The 25,091-nt window shown below is 41.6% G+C and overlaps 3 protein-coding genes across 5 annotated transcripts; 1 reads left to right on the top strand and 2 right to left on the bottom strand.

Annotated features, from left to right (window-relative positions):
* Nucleotides 1–3,428: 3,428 nt before the first annotated feature.
* On the bottom strand, nucleotides 3,429–9,845 carry ppp1cab (protein phosphatase 1, catalytic subunit, alpha isozyme b). The gene is made up of 7 exons (XM_071895937.2): nucleotides 9,462–9,845; nucleotides 8,621–8,752; nucleotides 7,667–7,897; nucleotides 6,936–7,040; nucleotides 5,417–5,640; nucleotides 4,478–4,612; nucleotides 3,429–4,323 (listed from the first exon to the last, which is right to left on the bottom strand). The coding sequence occupies exons 1-7, from the start codon at nucleotides 9,514–9,516 to the stop codon at nucleotides 4,228–4,230; spliced, it is 978 nt and encodes a 325-aa protein (XP_071752038.1). The 5' UTR covers nucleotides 9,517–9,845; the 3' UTR covers nucleotides 3,429–4,227.
* A 172-nt stretch (nucleotides 9,846–10,017) lies between these two features.
* On the top strand, nucleotides 10,018–16,490 carry pelo (pelota mRNA surveillance and ribosome rescue factor). The gene is made up of 13 exons (XM_071895942.2): nucleotides 10,018–10,390; nucleotides 11,059–11,151; nucleotides 11,612–11,762; nucleotides 12,334–12,424; nucleotides 13,286–13,449; nucleotides 13,729–13,789; nucleotides 14,160–14,321; nucleotides 14,410–14,456; nucleotides 14,561–14,634; nucleotides 14,736–14,807; nucleotides 15,201–15,275; nucleotides 15,505–15,536; nucleotides 15,911–16,490. The coding sequence occupies exons 1-13, from the start codon at nucleotides 10,350–10,352 to the stop codon at nucleotides 16,003–16,005; spliced, it is 1,158 nt and encodes a 385-aa protein (XP_071752043.1). The 5' UTR covers nucleotides 10,018–10,349; the 3' UTR covers nucleotides 16,006–16,490.
* A 146-nt stretch (nucleotides 16,491–16,636) lies between these two features.
* Nucleotides 16,637–19,819, bottom strand: LOC139909041 (progestin and adipoQ receptor family member 4-like). 3 transcript variants are annotated; one of them, XM_071895962.2, is made up of 3 exons: nucleotides 19,570–19,819; nucleotides 18,021–18,239; nucleotides 16,637–17,412 (listed from the first exon to the last, which is right to left on the bottom strand). In XM_071895962.2, exons 1-3 carry the CDS (start codon nucleotides 19,733–19,735, stop codon nucleotides 16,979–16,981), a joined length of 819 nt encoding a protein of 272 aa, XP_071752063.1. In that variant the 5' UTR covers nucleotides 19,736–19,819; the 3' UTR covers nucleotides 16,637–16,978. The 3 variants fall into 3 exon arrangements, with proteins under 3 accessions (XP_071752063.1, XP_071752064.1, XP_071752065.1); XM_071895963.2 differs by having other exon boundaries at nucleotides 18,021–18,126; nucleotides 19,571–19,819; XM_071895964.2 differs by lacking the exon at nucleotides 18,021–18,239.
* Nucleotides 19,820–25,091: the final 5,272 nt, after the last annotated feature.

The raw sequence follows: 25,091 nt of genomic DNA, 5'->3' as shown, positions 1-25,091 counted from the left end.
AGTTGGTCATTTCTAGGTATTCATTAAAAAAACAAGCTCTCACTGATCCAGCCTTATTACAACCCAGGCTGCTTTGCCAGCCAGCCAATGAAATTCCTATTCCTCAGTAACACAGATAGTAACATCCATTGAAAACCAATGGCTACAAAACTTGCTTACAACATTGTTCAACCCAAAGGGCTTGAAGGCCTCTGCCAGGAATGCAGCAGTATCATCTTTATTATAGATCCGTTTGCATCCAAAGGCATTGGGTTTCCTGGGATTTACAACCTTTAAGCACACGCAACATAAATAAATGTTCCAAAAATTCCACTAATCAACAACCAAATATTTATTAACGAAGAACCTCGGTGGTATTGACAGTGATGCAGTAATTAGTAGCGGCCAGTAAAGGCAATGGATAAAGAAGCTATAGTGTTGGTGTTAGCAGCGTACTTGTTACAGCATTAGCTAATAGTAATAATAGAAGTAGCAGCTGAGTCTATGAATCCAGAATTACTCGCGAGATATAAATAGACCAGGTGACACTATGCAGCTGGGCATAGCACCACGACAGCTTTGTGGCTTTTTTATTTCAGAATGTTGGACCTTTAGTTCAGGCTCGTAAGTCTTACTTTCATCTATAGGTGAGAGAAAGTAAGATAGGTGGATGTTTTAGGACACATTTGACTCCACCATGTCATCGATATCCATGTGTTACAGTGGGTTGAAGAGTTCTTCGTTGTTCACACCATTCCATCCACTTAGGGCTATCCTACATACAAGCCACAGGGGAGCCAACAGGAAAATGAGCCTTGTAGTTGATCAAAAGTTTCTTTCATTTTACAGACAATGTGTCATTGACTTGGCTGGCTCTGCATTTTTAGAGGCCTGTATTGTTAATAACTGGTGAAGACTTTTCAGCACTTTCAATCCCAAAGTTTTAAGGCAACACTGAGATTTTTGAGAATCAGGCAGCAGCCTCCTGTTAGCTTTACTGGCTCAGATTAGTTATTACTACTATACAATGAAGCTCCGTTGGTGCAAAAGGCCACAAAGTAAGTTTCCTAATAGACAGGTTAGAGTCTTGCTTCGGAGAAAGTTCTGACTGAACTGTCCCAGGTCAGAGGCACGCTATGTGACTTCGAGAGGTATTCCCCATTAATTAAGAATAAGGCTTTTGCTGTGGAATGGATACAGCACTCTACATGAGGCTGTGTTTACATAATCAGTGATCCTATATTGTACTTTGCAGGTATTTATTCATAATGAACTAATTCAATGCAGGGAAGCCAAATTAGCCATCATGATGTCAAACAGGCCAATGCAACTAGAGAATCGTCAAGCTCTTGTGGATAAACAAAACTGCAATTTAGATTACAGGGTCAACCTTAAAAATCAAGTTGTGGACATGTTCACATAAACAAAATCCTTCTTGGTTTCATAATGGCAGCCAGAAACTAAACATAGTTTAGTTTTTCAGGCAAGCACCCTATAGTTTGTAAGCCTATATGAACCAGGATGTGTTTGGCATTATTTGAATAATGAACTCTTGGAAAATACTCCATCTTCATTACCTTGCCTATTTTTTGCATATTCTCAATTAACCCAGACACTCTTTTTGGGTTGATTGCTAAGAATGATGGAAATGTTGCAAACAAAAAAACTGAACTGGGCCTCAAAATCTATGAGCACAATTTTGATTTTCACTCTTGTTATGAGGTAACAGCGACAAATCATGTAACAGTATTGAATGCAATAAGTCCTCACCTCAGGAATAAGGTTGGATTCGAGTCCTGAAGATTCACTGATCTACAGAACATTTAGAAACGCAATCTAGTAGAAGTAAAAATAATTTTTAGACCATATAGCCAATGACAAATTATGAGAACTGACAAAGATTGTATGACACAAAGTCTTTGACTCTATCATGTCCTGCTTTTAGTGTACAGAGGATTCTACTCCCGAAGGGGAACAGCCAAGGCTGGGCACAGCTCTTGACACCCAATGGCCGACAGACACAAGAGCAGTTTAGCACTGAAATGAGAGAGCATGCTTTCTCCTTAAGAGGGGCATTGCACAGTCATGGCCTACTTACTCTGACCTCTTAAACCTCCTTCAGTCTTACCAGATCACTTTATGTATAAAATATGACTGGGGTTTCAGACGGTTAGATTTTCTACTCATTTATGTGGCGTTAGGAAATTAGTGGGTAACAATTTCTAATGTAGTTTAATGGAACAGTACATTTATCTTGCAATACAAACTGATATGCAATACATATCTCACAGCAAATGAGTTTCTTTTCATCTAAACTTAAGCATTTCCCTTCACCTTTCACCCTATTGGACTTTCTAAACTGTATAATTATTTCTATCAAATGAAAGTTAAAAGTGCCAGAAATTATAGAAAATTAAACCAAGTACGCAATCAAAAATGAAAACAAGTTACACACTTTCAATGTGTTTTTGTTCAGAGAACAAATTAAGCCCTTTTGATCCAAACTTAACTCCCACAGCAATACCCTTCACCTTTCACCGTACTGGGCTTGTGAAAGGAAGGCAAAATGATGGACAGAGCGTCTTGAAGGAAGGGTGTTGATGACAGGAAGATGAATGAATGAAAACAGAGCCTGAGAGATGCCTTAGGAGGGAATGGGATCTTTTCTTGATAAATATAGAAGGAAGAACATGAAAGAGAGATCCAAAGTTTTCAAGAGTTTCCGCATAGCAACCGAGGATCAATATTTCTCAGTGACAGAAGCTGACACCAACTTGTCAGTTAACCGATTTTTAGAAAATCTGTTGCAGACTATTGCAAGAGTAGACCAGCTTATATAATAATTGGTTTTCAGTTATAGTATATCTCTTGTGATCCGTTAGACCTCCATAGGGAATGGTAACCAATATTTATCATAGTACTACTACTTTTCTCTCATAAACATGTTCAACTCCAGGAGTCAAAGGAGCTCAACACCACCCCTCTGTGGATAACAGCTGAACACTTCCACACTTACATAAAAATGAATGACGGCAACGATTACTATAACCAAAGGTCAGTTTACATTCTGATTTAGAATGCATAATGTTGTGCGGAAACGGAAAGCTGAATATCAAATATGTGAATTATCTATGAATATCTTTGAATTGGTACACATTCAGAAAAGTTCAGTTCAGGTTAAAACGCATTTCCTTCATTGAATGCTGTTGCACATTAAAAAACATGTTAGAATATATTTTTAAAAAAATAATCTTTTGGAGTTTTAATTAAGACATACAGTAGTATTATGGGCAGGTATTGCAGTTAGTGAGGACAACTAGAGGCAACTGTACTGTGAGGGGCTGCTGTTACCAACTGTAAGACCAGCTATTTGCATGAAGATTAATTAGATTCTCATGTCTGCATATAAGATATTGGGTTACGAATAAAAAAAAATGATCAGAGGACTGTTTAGCTCAGATTCTCGCTTTATTGGTCAACTTGATGAAAGACTACAAAACGAATTCACAAAAAATCTCTTTCAAGTAATCAAATCTGTACAAACCTAAACTGCGTGGGGTTTTTACAGCTCTGGCTCGTATGAATCTGTGAAAAGAGTCATCTGTATGCATGCGTGTGTGTGGGTAGGCATGTGCTTCCTCCCGTGAGACAAGGTGACAGACCTTACCCTTCCTGTTCAGGGACACTCAGACATCTTACTTGAGCAGGATGGGCAAGACACCGCACGCACGTGCACACACACACACACACGCACACGTGTGTTTGAGATTTTACAGTACAGAGGACAGGGAAAACAAAATACCCCCCTCTCCACAAAATACACACACCACCTGCTGGCAGGAGTTTGCTGCTAAATTAATCAGGTCAGCAATTGCCCGCTGTCTCCCAAACTCTGCATTTTCAGTCACAATTACTGTACAGACAGACACTGTGGTTTCGACCTTTCAACGGGGCAAAGTGGTAAGAGAGAGGGGATAGTATAAATCTCTAATACTCTCGCACAAAATGTACACGCGCACACATGGTTTTAATGCTCGCTCGCAGACAGACACACGTGTGTTTCTCTTCTGCGCACGCACTCATTCAGACAATTCATAACATTAAATGTTTTAAGAAGTACAGATAAAAAAGGAAAAAAGCCCTGGGTATAGGTTTGATTTCTGGCTGTTTGGTGAAAGAAAGGAGAAGAGAGGTAGAGAGGGCAGGAGGGATGGGGCGGAGGTGGAGGCCGAGGGCGAGCTACGGGTGTCATTTCTTGGCTTTCCTGGGGGGAGTGACTGGGCGACCGGAGCCCATGCCGCCTCCTCCACCATAGAACAGCTTCTTGTCTGCCGGTTTGAGAATCTAAAAATGGGGAATAAAGAAAAAAATAGACATGAGCAAATAGCAACAGTGGTTTGCGCTCTCCTTAATTGTTTAAATATTGTAGTTTATCATTTGAAAAAGGCTGTTTAATCAATCAGGATGTTTTTGAGGGATCGGCAAGTCTTTTGTTTACCTGGAAGGAGCACATGAGGGTCTCGTCTACGCTCATCATGGCTCCGGCGTTGTCAAACTCGCCGCAGTAGTTTGGGGCTGAGAACAGTGTCACCAGCTGCCTCTTTGCAAAGAACTCATAGCCATCCTCTACCACCTGACAGATAGAGACACAACAGGTTCACTTACTGTTTACAAGGAATCAGGGTAACTTCCTCCATTTGCTTTTCAACTACTACACAATGGAATCAGGCACAAAAACAGAACCACACACTTCCCGTAATACATGACATGATGAACACTATATTTAATGAGGACTTGGGAGGCAAGAAAATACATCATAATGGCATTTCTATCATTCCAGCTGCCTACCTGGTTATCAGTAAGACCGGGCTGAAATCCAATACTGCGCTGAAGTGGTTAATGGATATTCAGTTGGTCCATCTGCGCTACAGGCACTATTTCAATACTTCAGAGGTGCCGCCTGACTTTTCTTCAAATATTCGTTACCAGCTGGACACGGTTTGTTTGGCAATAGTGCTAACCTTGCCTTCACTTCACAAGGCCATGGCCAAGTCCTCCTTTGAACAGGAGGAGGAAAGATGCACATTACAAGAACACTATAGGGAAAAATAATCATAAAACCACAACAAAAAGAACCTGACCTACTGACCATCCACCCTTTTTAACATACCTAAAAAGGCAACATCACCCTGGCTGTAATCTCAATAAAACTGCTCAAAGTAGATGGAGGCACTCTCTTCTCTTTCCATAGTAACATTTAACCCCGAGTTCAACACCTACGTCTTTCCATTTTAACATGCTGTGCTGAAGCACACTGGGCTCCATTTTTTTGCCTACTTTTCATTTTATTCACCTTTTATTTATCTGGTCTACCTTGCATTCCCACTGTAACCCGCCCAAACACCTTTCCCCCTTAGGATGACTCTCTTGTACTGACCTGGTGGGCCCGACAAATGAGGTCCATGTCGTGTTTGTGGAGGAACTTGGTGACCACGTCGGCGCCAAAGGTGAAGGAGACGCCACGGTCGTTCTCACCCCAGCCCAGCACATCCTTGTCCGGGTCGGCCCACAGCAGGTCGCACAGCAGGCCCTGGTCGGGCACATCAGTGGGGCGCATCACCCTCCGCACCTGCTCCATAGACTGGAGGTCTGGGGACAGGCCTGGGGAAGAGGACAGGGAGTATGGACACATTTACATAACAGGAGGCATGATATGTTGTTGATAAAAAGAAGCTGGTCTTTGAGCTTTCCAATGTTGTTGCTAAGGAACACTTAAGTTGTTATGGTCTTAAACTTACAGTTGGAATTAAAGTAGAAACCCCCGAACTGAGCTATACCTATTACTCCTATTGTTCAACAGTCCAATCCATATATGTGAAAATGAAGAACTCTCTCTCAAATCAGCGAACTAAAGCTTGAAACTGGGATGTCATTAACATGTACAATCAGAAGCTGCTCCACAGAGAGTGAACAAGGGGTTATTAATTTTGTACACCTAGATGTTTGACTTCTATATCAAAGTTGCCTTTATTGTACACTAGTGTTATCAGTTCTGACCTAGAAAATGACACCTTTACCAGAGAACTAGAACCTGTGTTCTTATCAAGATTAAACATCAAACAGCAAATCTATAGAAAATAAATTAGGAAAAATTAAATTAATTCACAGGTTCAAGTGTTAGTTGGTTTTCTTGCTTTGGAAGAGACTTGTTCATGTTTACGAATAATAAGACTATCCGAGACAATAGGAATAATCCTAAATTTAGAGCTCTCCACTTTGTCCAACTATAAGGCTATTCTTCACCTGGTTATTGTGGCCACAGTACATTCTGTCCTAAAGCTTATTGCCAGGGGGACAAAGTCCATATTTTCAAGTAATGGAAATATTTTTTTTTTTTACAGCTGGCCTTAAATTCATTTTCACTATCTATCCAAGCAAATGTCGTTTCCCACTCCCATATACACATTTGGAAACCACTTCTGTTTTTTGACACCAGGGAGGGGGTTATCAGAGGAGGCTGTTGACTCTACAGGTCTGCACCACTGACTTATCAGCAGCAGCAAACACTGGAAAATAGGGATGTCAAGAGCCGATCAAGGCATTTTGATTGATCTGTATAGGCTACATGCTGCCCGATTAAATCTCAATCCATTTATTTATTTGATTTATCTCCCCTGCTCCATTTATGCCAACTGTGGTAAAAAACCCTAACCCTAACCCGTGAAAAGGAGTTATCCACCACCACATATGGGAGTAAGGCGCATGGTATGTCAGGAGGCGCTTTTTGTATGTTAAGCCCCTTTCAGACAGAGAATTTAAATCTACTTAAAAAGGAAATCAAGTTCCCATAGAGTCCTGCAGGTCTTTGACCACAATGTTGACAGTAACAACAACGCAGAGGTGAGTTAGCGTGTTTGCTCTGGATCAGAGCCAAATGAACTGTTTGATGGGAATACCTCCATGGCAACAGAAGATCTTCTCATCGACGATGGCTGCAACAGGCAAGCAGTTGAAGCAGTCTGTGAAGGTCTTCCACAGCTTTATGTTGTACCGCCTCTTACCTGTGGGAGGCAAACACAGTTGCTTGGTCACAATCTTATCTGGAGGGCTATAAAATCTTGTCCCAGCAGCTGCCACTATTGCATCACATCAGATATACTTTACATTTTACATAATCCTGGCTCTGTAAATAGCTGAGAAAGGCATGTGATTAATCACTGCCCAGACTGCTCGATCATGCTCCTTAGCCTGAAGCATGGTGTGCTGATTACTGTCTATTGTTTGTCTATATTATGGCATTTGTTAATACTAAAAACCCATTTTTCCCATTGGGCCTAAAACAGCTGAAATTCAGATTTGTGGTTTATTACAAATTCTTTGCATTGCCTGGTTTTGTATACTAAACTATATACTTATTTGATGATGCTAATGAAATCTAAATTAACTGGCATCACTAATAGCTGATGCATGCAGGGAGTATTAACACTGTTATGCTGGTTAATGTTGGTAAATTAAGCTGTACTGTAAAGTTTTAACATTTGAAAGACCTTCACAAACACCAGGACAGGTCCCTCTGAGTGTGTATTTACGCCCCAAACAAAACCTTATTAAAACTGCGGTGAATGTGGATGCTCCCGTTGGTATGAACAATGTATGTCTGTGTCTGTATGCATGCCATGTGACTCACACTCATCGTAGAAGCCATATATTCTGTTTATGGAGGCGCACTCATGGTTTCCCCTCAGCAGGAAGAAGTTCTCTGGGTATTTGACCTTGTAAGCCAGCAACAGACAGATAGTCTCCAGGGACTGCTTCCCTCTGTCCACGTAGTCTCCCAGGAACAGGTAGTTGCTCTCTGGGGGGAAGCCCCCATACTCAAACAGCCTCAGCAGATCATAGTACTGACCATGGACGTCACCTGGTGGGAGAGACAGTATTGGTGAGAGTGGAAGACTGCGAGGTGCTATACTGCCATGTTGGTTGAAGGTGTGACTGTCATGCTGTGTTTATGTACACAACAAAGGGTAACTTGGATGGAGGTAGAACACTTGGCACCGTACAAGTCAACAGCAACAAGAATTCAACCATGCCTGTTTTTAATGGGCGCTTGTTAGCTTTGGTGCTGCTTGACTTGAGGTTTTTGTGGCGATGAGACAACTAAGCAAGCGTACAAAGTGCTAGCTTGCATTTAATGTGAAGATGCCAGTGAGTTGCATTGCAATGCAAACTTGGCCAGTCAATCCATAAATTTGCCAACTGTTCCTTTAAATCAGCATTCCCCATTAAGTGGAATCAGCAGTATGACACAGGGGGCCACCTCCAGGGAGAGTTAAAGAGCAAAACAATACTGTACTCGCACGCCAATGTTATCAGAGTTTAGCCTCCCAATTTTGTAATTATTAATCAAGGTCACTGCCACGCATTGTATTCTGTATCCAAGGATATCACTCCCGTTTTTCTTTCTTTTTTAAATTAGTCATCATTTGAGTCTCCCTTGACATTAAGTGATAAGAATGCGTACCATAATATGGATTGTGGTCTTCTCATAACAGACCAGTACTCTAACCTACAACAGGCATCTAAGAATATTGTTGAATGCAACAGAATTCCCTCGACCCTAAAGACCACAACTAAACCTCACCACAAATCTTGAGCGGCGCCTCAAGCTCAAGCAGGATTGGCTGGCTAAGGAATATCTCCCGGGACTTGAGGCAAAGACCGCGGATCTCATTCTCTGTCAGCTGAACATTTTTGCCAGGTCTGGAGCCTTTCACTGAGAAGGAAAAAAATGGGGCAAGAGTGAAAAATAGTATATTGACAACAATGGATCATCAATAACATTGTATACTATTCATGACATTGTTTCCCATTAAGCTATTCATAGGAAGTAGACAATACAAAATAATAATTATCTAAGGAGCATACTGTTTGGGGTTTAATTGTGAATGAAAATAGGTCAAATGAGAGAGACTGCATCATGTTAAGCCTTTAATATAAGCATGGACAATCTAAACCAATCCCAGTTAGAGAACATCATGGGCCATTTAACAAAACACAAGTATTATTATCTTTTTTGAAAATAACAATGTCTATGTTGATACCTAACACTGTTTCAGTCAAGGGAATGGATTATTTATCGGGCAAACTATTGCACCATAACAACATACTGGTATTTCAGGTGGTGTTACAAAGGCGAGTGGGAACGTTATTCAGGAAGGTTAACAAACGTTAGCTGCTAAAAGGATGAACTGAACAGCTGGGTATCTGGCACTAGAGAGGATGCTAGTGACCAAACATAACTGAGAGTCAATAGACTGTATTATTCAAACTGAGCGCTTTGGATCTCGGTTAGCACTGACCAAGAATTGAGATGAACGTAGCTACCGTTAGCTAGGTAGCTAACGTTATCCAGGTTGTATTAGCCAAGTGAGCTAAAATGGCTACCTCCGGGAATAAATATCAAGCAAAATAGTGAATCTTACCTTCCAGAAGACGCTGTATAATGGAGTCAATGTTCAATTTATCGGCTTCAGCCATAGTATTCCTGTATTTAGGCTGGTTTCAAATAATCCCTTCGATTTCAAAACGTAACGCGCTAGCTAACTAGCTACCGAGTTAGCTAAACTAGTTTAATCGGCTACCGTTAGCCAGCTAGCTAACCTTGGGCGGAATTAGCAACCTCAGAAATTGAGGTTGGGTATTGAATTGTTAAAGATGTGATGAAATATATTTTTTAAAAACCCGCATCAGTCAACTATCCTCGTCTAGACGTTCGAATTCACTTCCAATATTTTATTTTCTCGTGACTCTAACGTTGTTCCTTCCACTGGTTAGCACCCAGCCCTCGACAAAAGTAGCTTGGACGCGTTAGCTCAAAGCGAGGTTGAGCGGAAGTGGAAAACAGTTCTCGCGTTGCCATTGGTCACTTTTGGCGTTTGGCGGCGCCTGTGACCGAATGTTCTCGCGGATTGGCTAACTGGAACGTCTGTCACCATTTTACTTATCGTAAACAAGATTGGAAAATGGATAATAATTCTCTGAAACAATGCACGTTTGTCGAAGTAATATGGAATAATTTATCTAGCAATGCAAGTTATTGTGCGTTTGTCCACATTTAGCTAAATATTTGTATTTCTGTTGCGTTGTATTTGTGGCGCAGTAAATCGACACCCACGGAAGTGACCAAAGATGGGAAAAATTCATTTTTGGCATGACGCAATGTCCAAGCGACCAACATGCACCGAGCGATTCATTCTGAAGTTGAGAAAAGGCTTGACTTACTATAGAATAAACATGGCTCTAACTCGGGTTGGCGGTACCCCATCTCATATACGCAAGTAATATTGTTTACATTACACGACTATACGGCCATGAAGCTGCTCCATAAAGATATTGAAAAAGATAATGCCGGGTGAGTGGCTAACGTTAGCTAGCAAGCTAATCAGTGTTTGCACGTTATTTTTGCAGCTCACTGGCAACCTAGCCGTGATACGTGTCCATATGTGTTTTTAAGTTTCTGTTTATCAGCGGAGACGTGGGGAATGGGTGTTCATAACGTACCATATGGACTTTATAACGCACCATATGGACGTTGAGACCTGTCCGGTACCTCACAAGTTATTAAGATTGCATCGTTAAAGTCACCATATACAGCCAATATTTTATCTTTCCTGAATATTGGATCAACATTCCTTCTAGTGGCCGATGTGTGATAACGGGTCCGATCCCTAACACAGGAAATGAAAGATGACTAAGTGTAAATTATACCTTTTGGACTTTTCAGACAGTTGTAATAATGACTGGGCGTAAATGCAGACGCCCCAGTGAGTAAACAAAACAAAGCACACTGGATTGTGTCATGGCTAGTGTTCCCTCCATGATTGCTGCACACATGCATGGATGCTTCTGGATCATTGCACCGTCCGCTTCGTTTCCCTCAACAATAGCTTGATGCCTCCAGTAAAGAACACAAGTGATATCCACACTCAAAATCTCATATTGTAACCAGTAACTGTCTTGCTAGTAACATGACTGACACCGACTCAGAGGCTGACTTGCAGATTGTACACACCTTTCTAGACAGGTGACTCTGATGCCGGAGGAGGCGGAGGACATGTGGCACACCTACAACCTGCTGCAAGTGGGAGACAGCCTGAGAGCCTCCACCATCAGGTAACCTCTATCACCATCACACTGTAAAGGTGACTGAAACAGGTGTGTAACAGATGGCAAACCCCCTGAAATGTACCCAACTTCTGACAGTTTCCAAACCAGTGAGAGACATTTGGTCTTTTTGATCATTTGGTCTTTTTTATCATGTCAGATTTGGGAGGCCGGCATCTTTCTGCACCTCTTTCAGTGATCAGTGCCTTGTTCTTCTATTCGTTGATAATTGTTTACATCTGTAAGTGTGTAATCGTACATATAGGCTAGGTGTAGTGTCAATATCCAGTTTTTCTTTATAGTATTAAAATCATCCTGCGATTTGTGAAATGATTGTGCTTGTTTTTTCAGTTTTCCAGCTTGCTCTCTCACTCCCCCGCCTTTTTTCTCTCTGTGTCTGTGTTTCGCTGTGTGTCTTGGTCTCAAATACGCACACAAAGTCACCACAACTTGCCCCCTGGTCCCACAGGAAGGTGCAGACAGAGTCCTCCACTGGCAGTGTGGGCAGCTCCAGGGTGCGGACTACTCTGACGTTAAGTGTGGAGACCATCGACTTCGACTCCCAGGCCTGTCAGCTGAGGGTTAAGGGCACCAACCTCGAGGAGAACCAGTATGTCAAGGTCTGAGAATGTTGCAGAATTATTACATTTACAGCAGTTTTACAGCAGAGTAGAGTGATACAACGAGGGAAGACCGATTTGATATTAAGATTATAGTAATAGTTATATAGATTACGGTGAATTTGATTGTGGCTGAGAAGTTGTCAGTTCTACTTGCCATTTCAATATAGTTGCCCATCTTTTTTCAGTCAGTTTCTTCTGTTCTAAAAACTACTAATCTCACAATAATCATAATGAATTATTTTGATATTAATATATAAACATATATGCTAATATATGCAGAATAACATGTTAAATCTATTTGATGTCCATCACATTGAAATGCAGGGTAATACGATAACACTCTAATTTTCAAATATTTCCTAATTTGTTTCACATCTCATTTGGTGAGAGATTTTAATTAGCATTTGCTTTTTAGCATTAATTTAGTAAACACAATTGTGCATCACGGTAACTCTATATCATTATTTCTTCACAATATGATTGTATTGAAAGACGATAAACGATAATATTGCATTATTAACTCCTGTTATTAGTGGTAAGTGATTGTGTTGTGTTCTTTGCTCCTCAGATGGGGGCCTACCACACCATTGAGCTTGAGCTCAACAGGAAGTTCACTCTTGCTAAAAAGATCTGGGACAGCGTTGTGCTCGATAGGATCGGTAAGCCGGTGTTACTGTTTGTTAGAGTGCAATCACACCCACAGTTTGTTTTCTTTGGTCCGAACCAGCTAAGCATGATGGACTTGTCTGCCATCTTTGCTGTAATTTACCTTCTCTAGTGTTAATACCAGTTAAGAACACATGAAGAAATAGGCGAGGCTTTCCAAGCATGAGTAACTGCATGCTATCAGTTGTCAACATCCGTCTCCTTATACCCATAAAACTGCACATTGTGGGGTTGTTTTCTGTAGTTGATTCGGGTTATGTTCTCACTCCTAACGAACCGCGCCACAGCTTAGAAGAGGAGCATTTTCAGGCATTCTCACCCAAGTTTAAATGCCATCTTGCTCTCCTGCCCAAACAAACCAAACTAAAGAAACAAACACGTAGTGTTCAAATAAACATGCCTTTTGATTTGGATGACTTTTTGTCAAATTCCACATAGACTGTCCCCTGGCCAATCCTCCTGAGTTTGCACTCTGACAAAACACAGACCATTGCTTCCTTCTGTCAAACAAGTAATTGTGAAGTCAGCAAATATGGTTAAAAGGACACAGAGTCCACATGTAAAACATTACCTTCAGATGTTGAAGGGTTGAGATATTGAGTGTATAGAGAGTGACGAGAATCCACGGTGGCAAACAAGGCTATTTTTCCCCAATTTCTTGCAAAATTGTGGGTGATCTTACTATGAAATATGCATATTTTTATTTACCTAGCAGCTTGCCAAACCAGCCAGCTAACAAACTAATTTGCTAACAGTAATTCTCCAAGACTATATAACACATTTATTAGGTAACTTTTCGTGAAGTACACAGCAGCTCAGTTGATCCCTGTATCCTCCTCCACTCCACCATCCAGAACAGGCGTGTGATGCCGCTCAGAAGGCCGACGTGGCAGCGGTGGTGATGCAAGAGGGCCTGGCCAACCTGGTGCTGGTGACACCTGCCATGACCCTGCTGCGTGCAAAAGTGGAGGTCACTATTCCCCGCAAGAGGAGGGGCAGCTGCACTCAGCACGAGAAGGTAGGTCACCCTCAATAACTGGCAAAGAACTTGGAGAATCAATGGTGGAAATGTATCGCGGGTTATAAGTGTGATAACTGCCACAGATGATTGAAAGTTGAAGATGGATAGCTGAATGGATGCAGGGATAGATTGATGTTTTTCATTGAGTAAAGTGACCAAGTCTGTGTACCTGGATGGCCCAGTCTCTTAGCATTGAGGATTGGGTGTATTTGTTGTGTAGCGGTTGTTTTACATCATACTGTTTCTGTAAATGTCTGTCTGTCTCTCTGTGTACAGGCACTGGAGAGGTTCTACGAGGCAGTGATGCAGGGGATTCTCCGCCACATCAATTTCGATGGTGGGACTGCTATGTAGATATACAGACATACACACACACACACATGTACTGTATATTCCTGTTACGTTTCACACATGCATGCACACTTGAACACACACACACCTCTCCACTTTATTTGTTGTTTTTGATTGTTGTTGTTGCCGTTCTATCCTTTTGCTTTGCTGTGAGCCTGTCATCTATTATGTCTATACATCTGTTTGTATGTGCTCTGTTGTTTTATTATTTTTATTGCCATATCGTCTTTGCTTGTTTTCTATATTCTTAATTTCTGCTTGTTTCTGTATTCTTCTCAATTCCTGCTTGAAGTTTATAGTAACAATTCTGTGTGAATTGCACTTTAGACAAATTTGATTTTGCCTTCCCCCCCCAGTGGTGAAGTGTATGCTGGTGGCCAGTCCAGGGTTTGTAAAGGACCAGTTCATCACATACCTATTTAAGGAGGCAGTCCGACAGGACAACAAGGTCCTACTGGAGAACAGACCCAAATTCATGCTGGTCCACTCTTCTTCAGGTCATAAGTACTCCCTCAAAGGTAGGAGCTGATGGATTCTGAGAACAAAAAAATGATATCTTTCCCTTCTGCAGGGCAAAAACTTACTGAAATGCTTGGTGTTTTGCAGAAATTCTTTCTGATCCCACTGTCACAAGTAGGCTTTCTGACACCAAGGTGATTATTCTCATCCTATCCTATTCTTTGTCAGTTTGTTTTGAAATTTGACAATATGGACTATATCAGTGTGTTAAATGCTAACGTGTATGTGTAACTTTTAGGCAGCAGGAGAGGTGAAAGCCCTGGAGGATTTCTACAAGATGCTCCAGCATGAGCCTGACAGAGCCTTCTATGGGTGAGAGATGGACTACAACAGTAAACTGTCTATGACCCACAGAGTCCTCATCCTCGTTACCGCTGCTAATCAATAACCTTTGTATCTTTGTCTCATTATAGACTGGCTCATGTGGAGAAAGCTGCTGACGCCCTGGCCATTGACATCCTGTTGATAAGTGATAAGCTGTTCAGGTATGTACTGAGAATATGATTTGGTTATCTATTTCAAATCCAGAGAACAATGAGAATCTTTCGGTAATCTTTAGCTATCATAAGAAACCCAGTGTTTGCCACGGTTACCTCATCTCATTTTGCCATACTAATGTTTCTACCTGTTCCTGCAACACTATTGGTGTTACAGCTATTAATCAGCGAGCTCAAATCAACCACTGGACAGATGTGAATGCACAGTTAGGGATAACATTCAAATTGTTAAAAAGGTCTGTGTGCTTTTTTTCTGTGTGTGTGTGTGTGTGTGTGTGTGTGTGTGTGTGTGTGTGTGTGTGTGTGTGTGTGTGTGTGTGTGTGTGTGTGTGTGTGTGTGTGTGTGTGTGTGTGTGTGTGTGTGTGTGTGCCTGCCTCCAGACACCAGGATGTGGCCACCAGGAGTCGGTATGTGCGGTTGGTGGACAGCGTGAGGGACAATGGCGGCACTGTCAGGTACGAGTTATCACTGAAAACACACAGTGGCCACGTAAACATACACATCTCACAAAAGTCAAAACATCCTTATTCAACCATCCAAATCATCGCAAATCTCTCTCTCTCTCTCTCTCTCTCTCTCTCTCTCTCTCTCTCTCTCTCTCTCTCTCTCTCTCTCTCTCTCTCTCTCTCTCTCTCTCTCTCTCTCTCTCTCTCTCTCTCTCTCTCTCTCTCTGTTTATTTACAGAATATTCTCGAGCCTTCACGTGTCTGGTGAACGTAAGTACAGTGGACTATTTTGATGAATACTATGTTGAAAAGTTAGTTTAGGTTTTCATAAAAGCTTTGCATTGTGCCCAACAACGCCTCTTAGCTGTTCTAAAATCACTGTAAAGCCTCTAGTGGCTTTTTGCATAATAAGTATTTGTCTGTGTAGGGTTTTGTCACATCTGTCTAACATGTAATGTTCATGGTATGGGTAAAATAATGAAAACGCCAACATATGCTGTAAGTTCTTACCACTGTAAATGCTAGATGACACTCACAGTCTATGCATTTTTGCACCTAGAAATAAAATCAGTCTATATGTTGCTGAGATGTCCAGGCTCTCTGCTACCAAGTATTGATGTATCTTTGACCGTCTATCTCCTCAGAGCTGACTCAGCTGAGCGGAGTGGCAGCCATCTTGCGGTTTCCCATCGCTGACCTATCAGAGCCTGAGGACGACAGCAGCTCAGACGAAGACTAATCCACGGAAACGGACCAGAGCGCTCTTATTGGCAGAAAAGAGAGGAACGCTGTCCAGTGTTGCAGATAGCAATAGAACGCATAGACTCAAAAACACAACACTACTGTGTCAGGGTCTATGTATTCAACTTCTGCAACACCCTGACCTCTCTCAAAGCTAACTGATTTACACACCTGTCCTCTTCAAGGGCCCATAATCACTCTGTCATCATGTTCACACAATTTGATGCTTTTTGGGTGTGCGTGTTGAAGGTTGCAGTATCTTTTAAAGGTGCAGGTTACGCTAATGCTCGAAAGATCTCCAGTTCATAAGAATGCCAATACAAAGGAATGTAATTTTTGTTGCCAAGTCTACATGAAAACACAGATTAAATTGTGAGTGACATACAAGCAATGCTAATAGAGCAATGTGGAAAACATTGATTCTTGGATTTTCTTTTCAAGTGTATATATATCTCTTTCTTGCAATTAAACAGTGAAAGCATACATGCTGTCTTGGTGTTATTTCACTTTTCACTATTTTACATGAGGCATGTCCATCACACACAAATGCAATATAAACTGAGACAAGATATAAAAATATACAATTTATTGCATAATATAATTTTCCATGAAAAACAACTATTTTGGTTATAGGCATTAAAAGCTACTGCATTTGATAAACTAAGAATCAAGTATGCTCAGGATTTTGAATTCAGTACAGTGACATTTGTGTTCCACAGTTATAACACTGTAACTCCCTTTCATTCTTCCCTGGAGAAATGTCAAATTAGGAATCGATCCCTCATGAAGGGTTAATCATAATGAATACAATCTCAGTGCCAGCAGCTAAGACTAAAGTGCATTTCAAAACACAGCTTGCCTCTCCTCCTTACTTTACTCCTCCGTCTCACCTCATTAAATCCTAAATCTTGATTCTATCAGGGATCAACGTGGCCTTCGAAGTGTGTGTGTGTGTGTGTGAGATGTTGGCTTCACTCCCCGGGACACTGGTAGGTTTTAATCCAGGCTAAATCCTCCAGTGTGCCCCAGTGCAGGTAGATGATAGAGCAAATGACCATGACATGCATTATCTGGTGGCTGTTCCCCCAGTTGTCAAACAGGCCCGGGCTGAAGCGCTCGGGGATCTGGATGATGTTGACCAGCCCCCCCGCCACAGCCAGCGAGTCCATGATGAAGAAGAGGCGCAGCGAGTTCGGGCTGCCCACCCCGCTGCCGTACACCCGGAACAGGAAGAGGCTGAAGCGGAACAAGGCCTGCCAGAAGAACGCCTGCAAGCGCAGGACGTTGGTGCGGGCCGTGGTGGCGCAGTAGATGCCGTAGGCCGACAGCAGGATGTAGGCCAGCAAGGCCATCTGTTGCATGGTGGGGTAGCACAGAAGGGTGATGTGGATGATGGGTAACGCCCCTGGTGGTAAGTGGGAAGATGGGACGATGAATGAATGGCAATAACACTGCACCTACAGTATATCAGACCGTATTGCCTGTTTATAGGTTTTTATTAGTAATCAATTTAGAAATTTAGAAATGGTAGGGACTAGAGCCAATATGCATCAAGCATCTTTGATTCTGTGGCCAGTTTGCCTCATAAGTTATAGTGAGGAGTAGGGATGGGACGATACGCTTATCTCACAATACGATTCGCGATATGGCGTTCACGATTCAATACAACCACGATACGATAAATAAAAGCTCAATCACAGCAGCAAAGTATGACTCTGCAGAATTGCACAAATGCACAAATCTTTCTAGCAATGTCACTGGCTTGCTAGAATGTAAACAATTTAAAGATGTCATTACAAATAATATAATTTCGATGGAGAGCTTGTGAAATTGTGAATAGAATAAAATGTAGCTAATCTCACGATTCATTTTTCTGCCCCAAGATACGTATTGTCACATTTTTGTATCGCGATATTGAATTTCAATATCGTCCCATCCCTAGTGAGGAGTCTATGTTTGTGTAAGTAACAGAGTGATAATTGTGGTCGTCTTCACCCAGCGTCAAGGACCTACCCAGGGTGTTAACCAGGCAGACCCCGAACATGTCCAGGGAGAGCAGGGTGTCGTAGACGTGCTCTCCGCCCACATGGTTCATGAAGACGTGGTAAAGGACTGAGCCCACGGTGGGGGAGAGGCAGGCCAGGTAGTGGACCACACAGATCCAAATGCTCTCCACCTCCGCCCATGGGATACTGAAAGGCAGCAGCACCAGGAAAAGGAAGAATGGGATGCCTGGAGCGACAGGAGGTGAGGCGAGGAAAGGGGGAAAGAGGACAGAGCAGTGGAGATGAGATGAGAGAATAGGGAGGAAAAGAATGGAAATAGATGAATGAAAATTCTGATTTTAAATCTGTGCAGGGAGTGAGTGTCCTTCAGAAAGCCTACTAATCATGAATCATCGCCATATTTTGACCATGTTAGTGTTATAATAGACAAAACTGACCTACTGGCTTTAAACTGCTCTCCTCTTCTGTTCCTCTAACCAAAGCTTTTCTTGAACATGTCCAAAAGGTCTGTATAGGTTTGTAATATTGATACCTGTATTGTAGGTGAATGTCAGTTTTGCTCATGGTGATATTTTAAGTCCAACTTCCTAATCAGAGCAGGAACCACAAAAAAAAAAAAACACCTTTTGCAGAACAATATGAGGAATTTAGGCATTTGAGAATTGGTTCCTCTATTTGTTTGCACCAGGAACATTTGGCCGTTACTCTATAAGTGCACTGAAACCTAGTGAGCAACTCTCTAATGCTAATACCCTTCAGTTCCCTTCAGTAAGAGTGTTAGTCTTAATGAACTTATAGGATAGTGAAGGAGGAAGCACAGCACAGAGAAGATGCCATTGGAAGTTCAAGGGTGTGCACTGTAGGCTTTAGCTCATGCACAGTTAGCGTTCTGTAATTGCTCACGTTTGCACAACTTTGGCTGAATTAGAGGCAGTGTGCAAGTCTTTCACTAACTGCACCAATTTTTTAAATTTCAACACATTTCTGCAGCTGTTTCTCATCTGTGCAATTTCACATTTGTCTCTGAGACCCTTTGCTCAAGATATATGAGCAATGTGTTTATTGTTTATGCTGCACAAAGTGTCAGTCACCTGCACACCCTTGTAAGACCCAGTTAACAGTGGGATATTTCCAGGACAGGGATTCCCAAGACAGATTACAGCTAATACCCCGTATCTTTAGTCTCTTTACACAGCCTTGTCCACCGTGCTTGTAACTGGCCATAAGTGAGAGCAGTGACCTTCTGTGACCTGTTTTGCATGCACACCCCCTTTATGGGTGAAGTGGGATGCTTGGTGATTTCAGAGAATTTGGTGTCATTTTAATCTTTTCAGTTTTCAGTTTTCCCCTGCTTTTTCTACGTTAAGTGACATCTGAAATGATAATGAAAAAGGCTTTTGAAACTGCAAAGAAATATATTGAAATGGCTAATTTAGTTGCATTCATTAACATCATTTCTCTGATATTTTCACATTTAGTCCAAACTGATAGTGGATATTCAAAGCAAAGAATAGCATTTTAAGTACAGGCAATGCAAAGTTAATTTCTGTACTTACCATGGGTGTAAATGTTCCCCAGCTCATTGTGCATATAGAAGAGGCTTCTCATGCACTCGTGAGCAGAGGACACTGGCCGGTAGCCGGTGAGGACATATCTGTTGAACTGAAGGTGTGGGGGGGTCTTTGTAAAGTCCAACAGCCGCGGTCCTTTGCAAAACACCATAACGACTTCCTGCAGCCAACGTCCCCCAAAGCTTACATCAGCTGACTCCTCACTATTTACATCCTAAATGAGACCCCACTTAGGACTTTCAGGCACGGTCATGATAAAGACTAGCAGGAGATTCTGGCCCTTGAAACCCATCATTAGACAGGTACGATTCCAAGCAGGCAACCTGTTGAGCTGGCCAAGTGGCATGCTTACAGTAGGACCAATCAGCAAACGGCTGTTATTCCTAGGGATAAAGCTGGGGTAATCCTCACAAAAAGCCATGTGCATTGCTGCAGCTGCTCCTTCGCTGTCATGGCTAGTAACGGACACACACCTCAGCTTCACAGTGTACATACATATCTGTTTCCCTGATGCAGTTATTCTAGGTTGCACGCTTGTTCCTATTCCCCGAGCTCTTCTGCAACTGCGGTGTAGTCAGGATAATCTGGGGATTACAACACCTAAATTGGTATATGGGAATACAGCACTTGAGATAAATCATGAAGTGGTGAAGTGTAATACCTAAAGCCCATCTGTGGTCCTGCTTCTGTTTCCATTACTGACATTGATTCATTGTCATTGATAATTCAGGCATGTCATGTAAAAATAAATATAGAAACGCACATACAGATAAATAAAGCAGCATTTTCCTCTGGTTAAGTTTCTGGATGGTTTTAATCAATCAAAAAAACTGTCCAAAAATTGACAGGTGCTTGCCACAGGTAGTAAAAAACCCTTTCCCATGCAAAATAAATTAGACTGAATTTAAGTTTACAGAATTATGTTAAGTTGACAACATGCAGGCAAAACTGACAAAACATTGAACAAATGCAGCAGACAAACTCTCAAGCAGTTCTTTGCATGAATAATGACCAATAAGTGCAGGACAGAGAGATAAGCAAGAAATACATCAAATGCATAAAAAAAAATACATAATACACTAAAACAAAATGTTAACAACAAAAAAATATCAAGTGTTGTTTTAGCTCTAGAAATACTTAACGAGGAAAGACAAAAATATAATTGTCAGGAATATTACACAGAGAGGAGAAAATCAAAATAATACAAAACTAGGAAACAATCAAAAATAATATACAACAGCAAAAACAAAAGAATAATGTTTGCATGTCAACCTGTGTGAAAAAAGAAGTAGTACAGAGGTGAGTGGGATGACAAGTCAACACACTTAAAATAATAAGTAATAAGTCTGAGCTACACTGTTCTTACCTTGGTATCCACCGTTCCCAAAGAAGCCATTCAAATCATATTTGCTGTCCTTTCCTCCTGAAAAGAGATAGAAGAATGTAACGTAATAAAGAAGAATCAGTTGTAATAAAATATTATAAAACAAGTATTTTTTTTCATGTATGAGACCAACAGTATGATGCAACAGTATTGATACTTACAGTTTTTAAATTATTTACTTCTATACTGGTATGTGGTACATGCATTGATTACATAATACAAAGCAAGCTTATAGCCTCTGCTGCATATACTAAATAAATTGGTTGGCAAACAAACTCAAAGCTAAATTTAATCTGTGTGCAAGTTAGTTTTTGGTGTAGCAAGGCATACATGTAAATAGATACCAATAAGGTATTTAAAGCTAGCAAGCCTGCAAAGTTGTTCAGTCAGAATTTTCATCTAATTGAGGATACTGTGCTTCCCACAGTACAACATGGTGGAAATGTTGCCTAAATGTTCGTCCATCATCCTGCCAGGGAAGCCAATCTATTTTCAGACTTTGCAACCATTCCGGATATACTAAGTCAACCTCTCATCTTCTGCTACTCTACTCTGCTTCTACTCTAGCCAACCTCCCTTCCACCCCCCCACTCTGCTGGGCTCTGGATCCATCTAGCAGTGTTTTTACCTCTCCATGACTTGCCCTGTGGGTGAAAGTGCAGCTTGAGATGCTGCTGAATGTGTATCTGGCGTGGCGGTTGCTGCGGCAGCGGGGGCGGGGCTTGTGTTTGGGCGGCGGGCTCGGATGCGAGGGAGAGGCTGGCGGTGCCCACAGGGTCGGGCAGGTCATCGGCACCTGCTACCGGCGCCACATCAGACGGGAAGGAGGAGACTACAGGCACGTAGGAGGGGGCAGGGGGGTAGGCCAGGGAGGGGCTGGGGGTGGGAGCTGCAGGGAACGCAACAACTGAAGGGAGGGAGGAAAGGATAAGGGGAATACAGAGGCAGATAGGCAGGCAGGATGGAGGAAGAAGAGGGGGATAGGAGTGTGAGCTTTGCTTAATCAACATGTACCAAGCTTTGCCCAATTCTAATGAATAGAACAGAAACTGAGGAGACAGTAAAGGCCACATGACATCCACAAGGCACAAGGATTGGCATTAGAATACAAGACAATATTTGCGAATATGTAACACTATGTCCAATTCATGCCATGCCTAATATCACAGGTAAACTGGTGTATGTCTCTGGAGTGGATTTATAGTAGGTGTAAATGGTGGAAAGGGTTGTGGGATGGGTATGTTTACATTCAATTTTCTGACTTGACTGTAAACTCAGAATCCAGTATTATCTTTATTGTATAAACACTATGCATATAATTAAAATGTTGGGATGGAACGAGTGTCCCTGTTACCTTCAGGCTGGACATGTCCATTTATGTAAGCTCCATTTTCTGAAAGTGACAAACACAGTGCAACATTAACTGAATGCACAGGAGAAAGCAGATGAGGACCATGCACAGGCAGACATTCATACCGTATCTATCAATAGACGTCCCCTCGCCTCCGACTGCCATAGCTGGAGTTGGTACCTCTCCCTTCACTAAGAGATCAGGGGGAAAAGATCAAATAAGAAGGAGAGATAGAGGTGTGGGTTTGTGCAGTGAATCATTCAAAAGGAAACCTCTACTCCTGATGGGACACACACCGTAGGAGTTTCCAGCCGTCTCTGGCTCAAGAGGCAGGGGCTCATAAGGCAAACCGGCCGTTTCTGTTTAAAGCAGAAAAGAGAGGGAAATTTGCAATTGTATGCTTTAAACCAGACAGATCAGATAACTCAACAGTGATAAGGACACAGTACCATATTCTCCAGCTGGTCTGCTTTCAGGTACAGATTCAAGGGGCTGCGACTCATAAGGTCCCTGGATATCTGTTGAGAGATTGAAGTAAAATGATGAAGTAAACACCAGAACCATTTTAAAAAGATAGGGAAAACTGGGTGGAGGAGGTAATGGCACATCTTAAATATACAATCCAAGGCTCCACTCGAAAGTTCATAAAGGTCTGGCAACCATTTCTATCCTATTTTGAGCTAGAATTTCCCTCTGTTAACACTACATAATCAATAGCTTTTACCCTCTCTATCTTCCCTTTTTTTTTTTTTTTTTCCTCCTGTTAGGGAAATGAACACAGGTGTTTTTGTATGGATGGGTATAGGTACAAGGGTGTTTGTGTGAGTAAATTGTAAATTGTCTAATGTTAATTGATGGTTACTTGTGTTTAATTGTTGCATAACAGCTGTAAAACTTCATAAAAATATTTGAATAATAATAAAAACGTAGGGAAAAAAGAATGATTGGTCTGAAACGGAAAGTGACAGCAAAGGTGACAGCAAAAGAACAAACATATGACAAGATGTACCATATTTTCCGGCAGATTTTGCCTCACTCCCAAGGCCAAGCAGTTGTGGTGCATAGGGAACTTCTCCACCACCTTAGCGATTGGCAACCACACAGAGATGAAAAGTTAAACACAAAGAATAAACAAATGACATTTAGAAGGCAGTTACCACGTTTGCTAAATCTCACCGTATTTGCCTGTTAACTTTCCATTATGTCCAAGCCCAAGAGGCTGAGGCTCATATGGTAACCCAGCCAGACCTGGGAAAAAATAACAAATGCGTACAGTGAGCACACTCACACATATGTCAGTATTCCACTACCTATTTAGACTATGCCTGCACAAATGTATATGTATGAATACACCTAAATATGTATGTAGCGTGCCTACAAAAGCAGACGGCTCAGTATGTGGTCCCATGGATCAGACACAAACACAAATAATACATTCATCTGGAAATATGTTTTTTTTTTCCTCTTTGAGCACAAGAGTAATATTCTGCCAATATATCCAGCAAAGTAAATACACAATAGTGGAGTGTACAGTGAGTGTACCGAATTCCTAAATGCTACTTTGTGTGTGTATGCGCTTGTCTCTGCTATTGCAGTACAAAGAAATTATTGTGCCGACTTTTGCAGAAGTAGTCTGTGTTGGTAATTGTAGCTCCCGGTTTCATAACCTACTCCTGTAACAACACCACTATACTGTCTTTCTGTCTGATTTATTGTTGTTATTCTTAACTTCATTTACACCATTGTGTGTTGTATTGCCCACTTCATTATACCTTTGACTCAATGCATTTATTTATTTATTCATTTCAGAACCACACATGCATCGTCACATCCTCTGCATTCATCTGTCTCCAATTTTTCCATTGTGTGAGGAGCTGAAGTTCCCTGGTGTGATACAGTATCTTCCTGTGAGAAGCTAGGTGTCACTGGTGTAAGCTTCAGCCAGGTCAGTTAGTAGGTTTCTCTCACAGACTGTACTGTCTCACTGGCAAACACCTTTCATACATTTTGAACTAATTTTGTTGGACAAGAAAACATGCAAAATGTCAAGAGGGTGAATATTTCTTAGGGCTAGGCTTAGTACATGTAAGTAAGTACATGATGAAATTAAAGAAAACATTAAGAAAGACTATATATAAAGATTTTTTTTTTTTTACCGTATTTGCCAGCAGATTTGCCTTCAGGGCCAAGTCCGACAGGCTGAGCTTCATAAGGCAATCCTCCATAACCTGTGGGAGAGACGGTAGAGGAAGAGAAAGAATGAGTGGTTAGGGGAAGAAGCTGAATGAGAACTGGATTTTATGTGGCACAGAACAGAGTATTCACCATATTTGCCTGCTGATTTTCCGTCACTGCCAAGACCAAGTTGCCCACCATTGGAGACCTCGCCATATCCTGAGAGGCATAGAAAGTGTGAAAAAAACAGTGCAGACAAAATTACCAGCCCCAGGAAAAACTGCACCAAAACAGTATGTGGTTTGTGCGTAGGGCTAATAATTTTCTATCTCCTTCATGAACAGTTTAGGTGTTAGAATTGCTCTGATCGCTGCCTGTTTCGAAACGGCCATGACCATTTTTCCAAAACACTGACCATATTTTCCAGGTGCAGGATCCCCTCCCATGCCAGCACCAAGACCACCTGCGAGTACATTGAATTAATATCATCTACTGTTAGCTACAAGACCTGTGTAGCTCAGCACCCATACTGAAAATATAAGCACTCATGGTACTGTACGGTGCTGATTTCCAAACGGAAAGCGCTACTTGAATTTA

Source organism: Centroberyx gerrardi, chromosome 20, assembly GCF_048128805.1.
Source record: "Centroberyx gerrardi isolate f3 chromosome 20, fCenGer3.hap1.cur.20231027, whole genome shotgun sequence".
Classification (NCBI taxonomy): Eukaryota; Metazoa; Chordata; class Actinopteri; order Beryciformes; family Berycidae; genus Centroberyx; species Centroberyx gerrardi.
The sequence above is the reverse complement of the archived record's forward strand: the minus strand, read 5'-3'. Positions and strand labels throughout refer to the sequence as shown.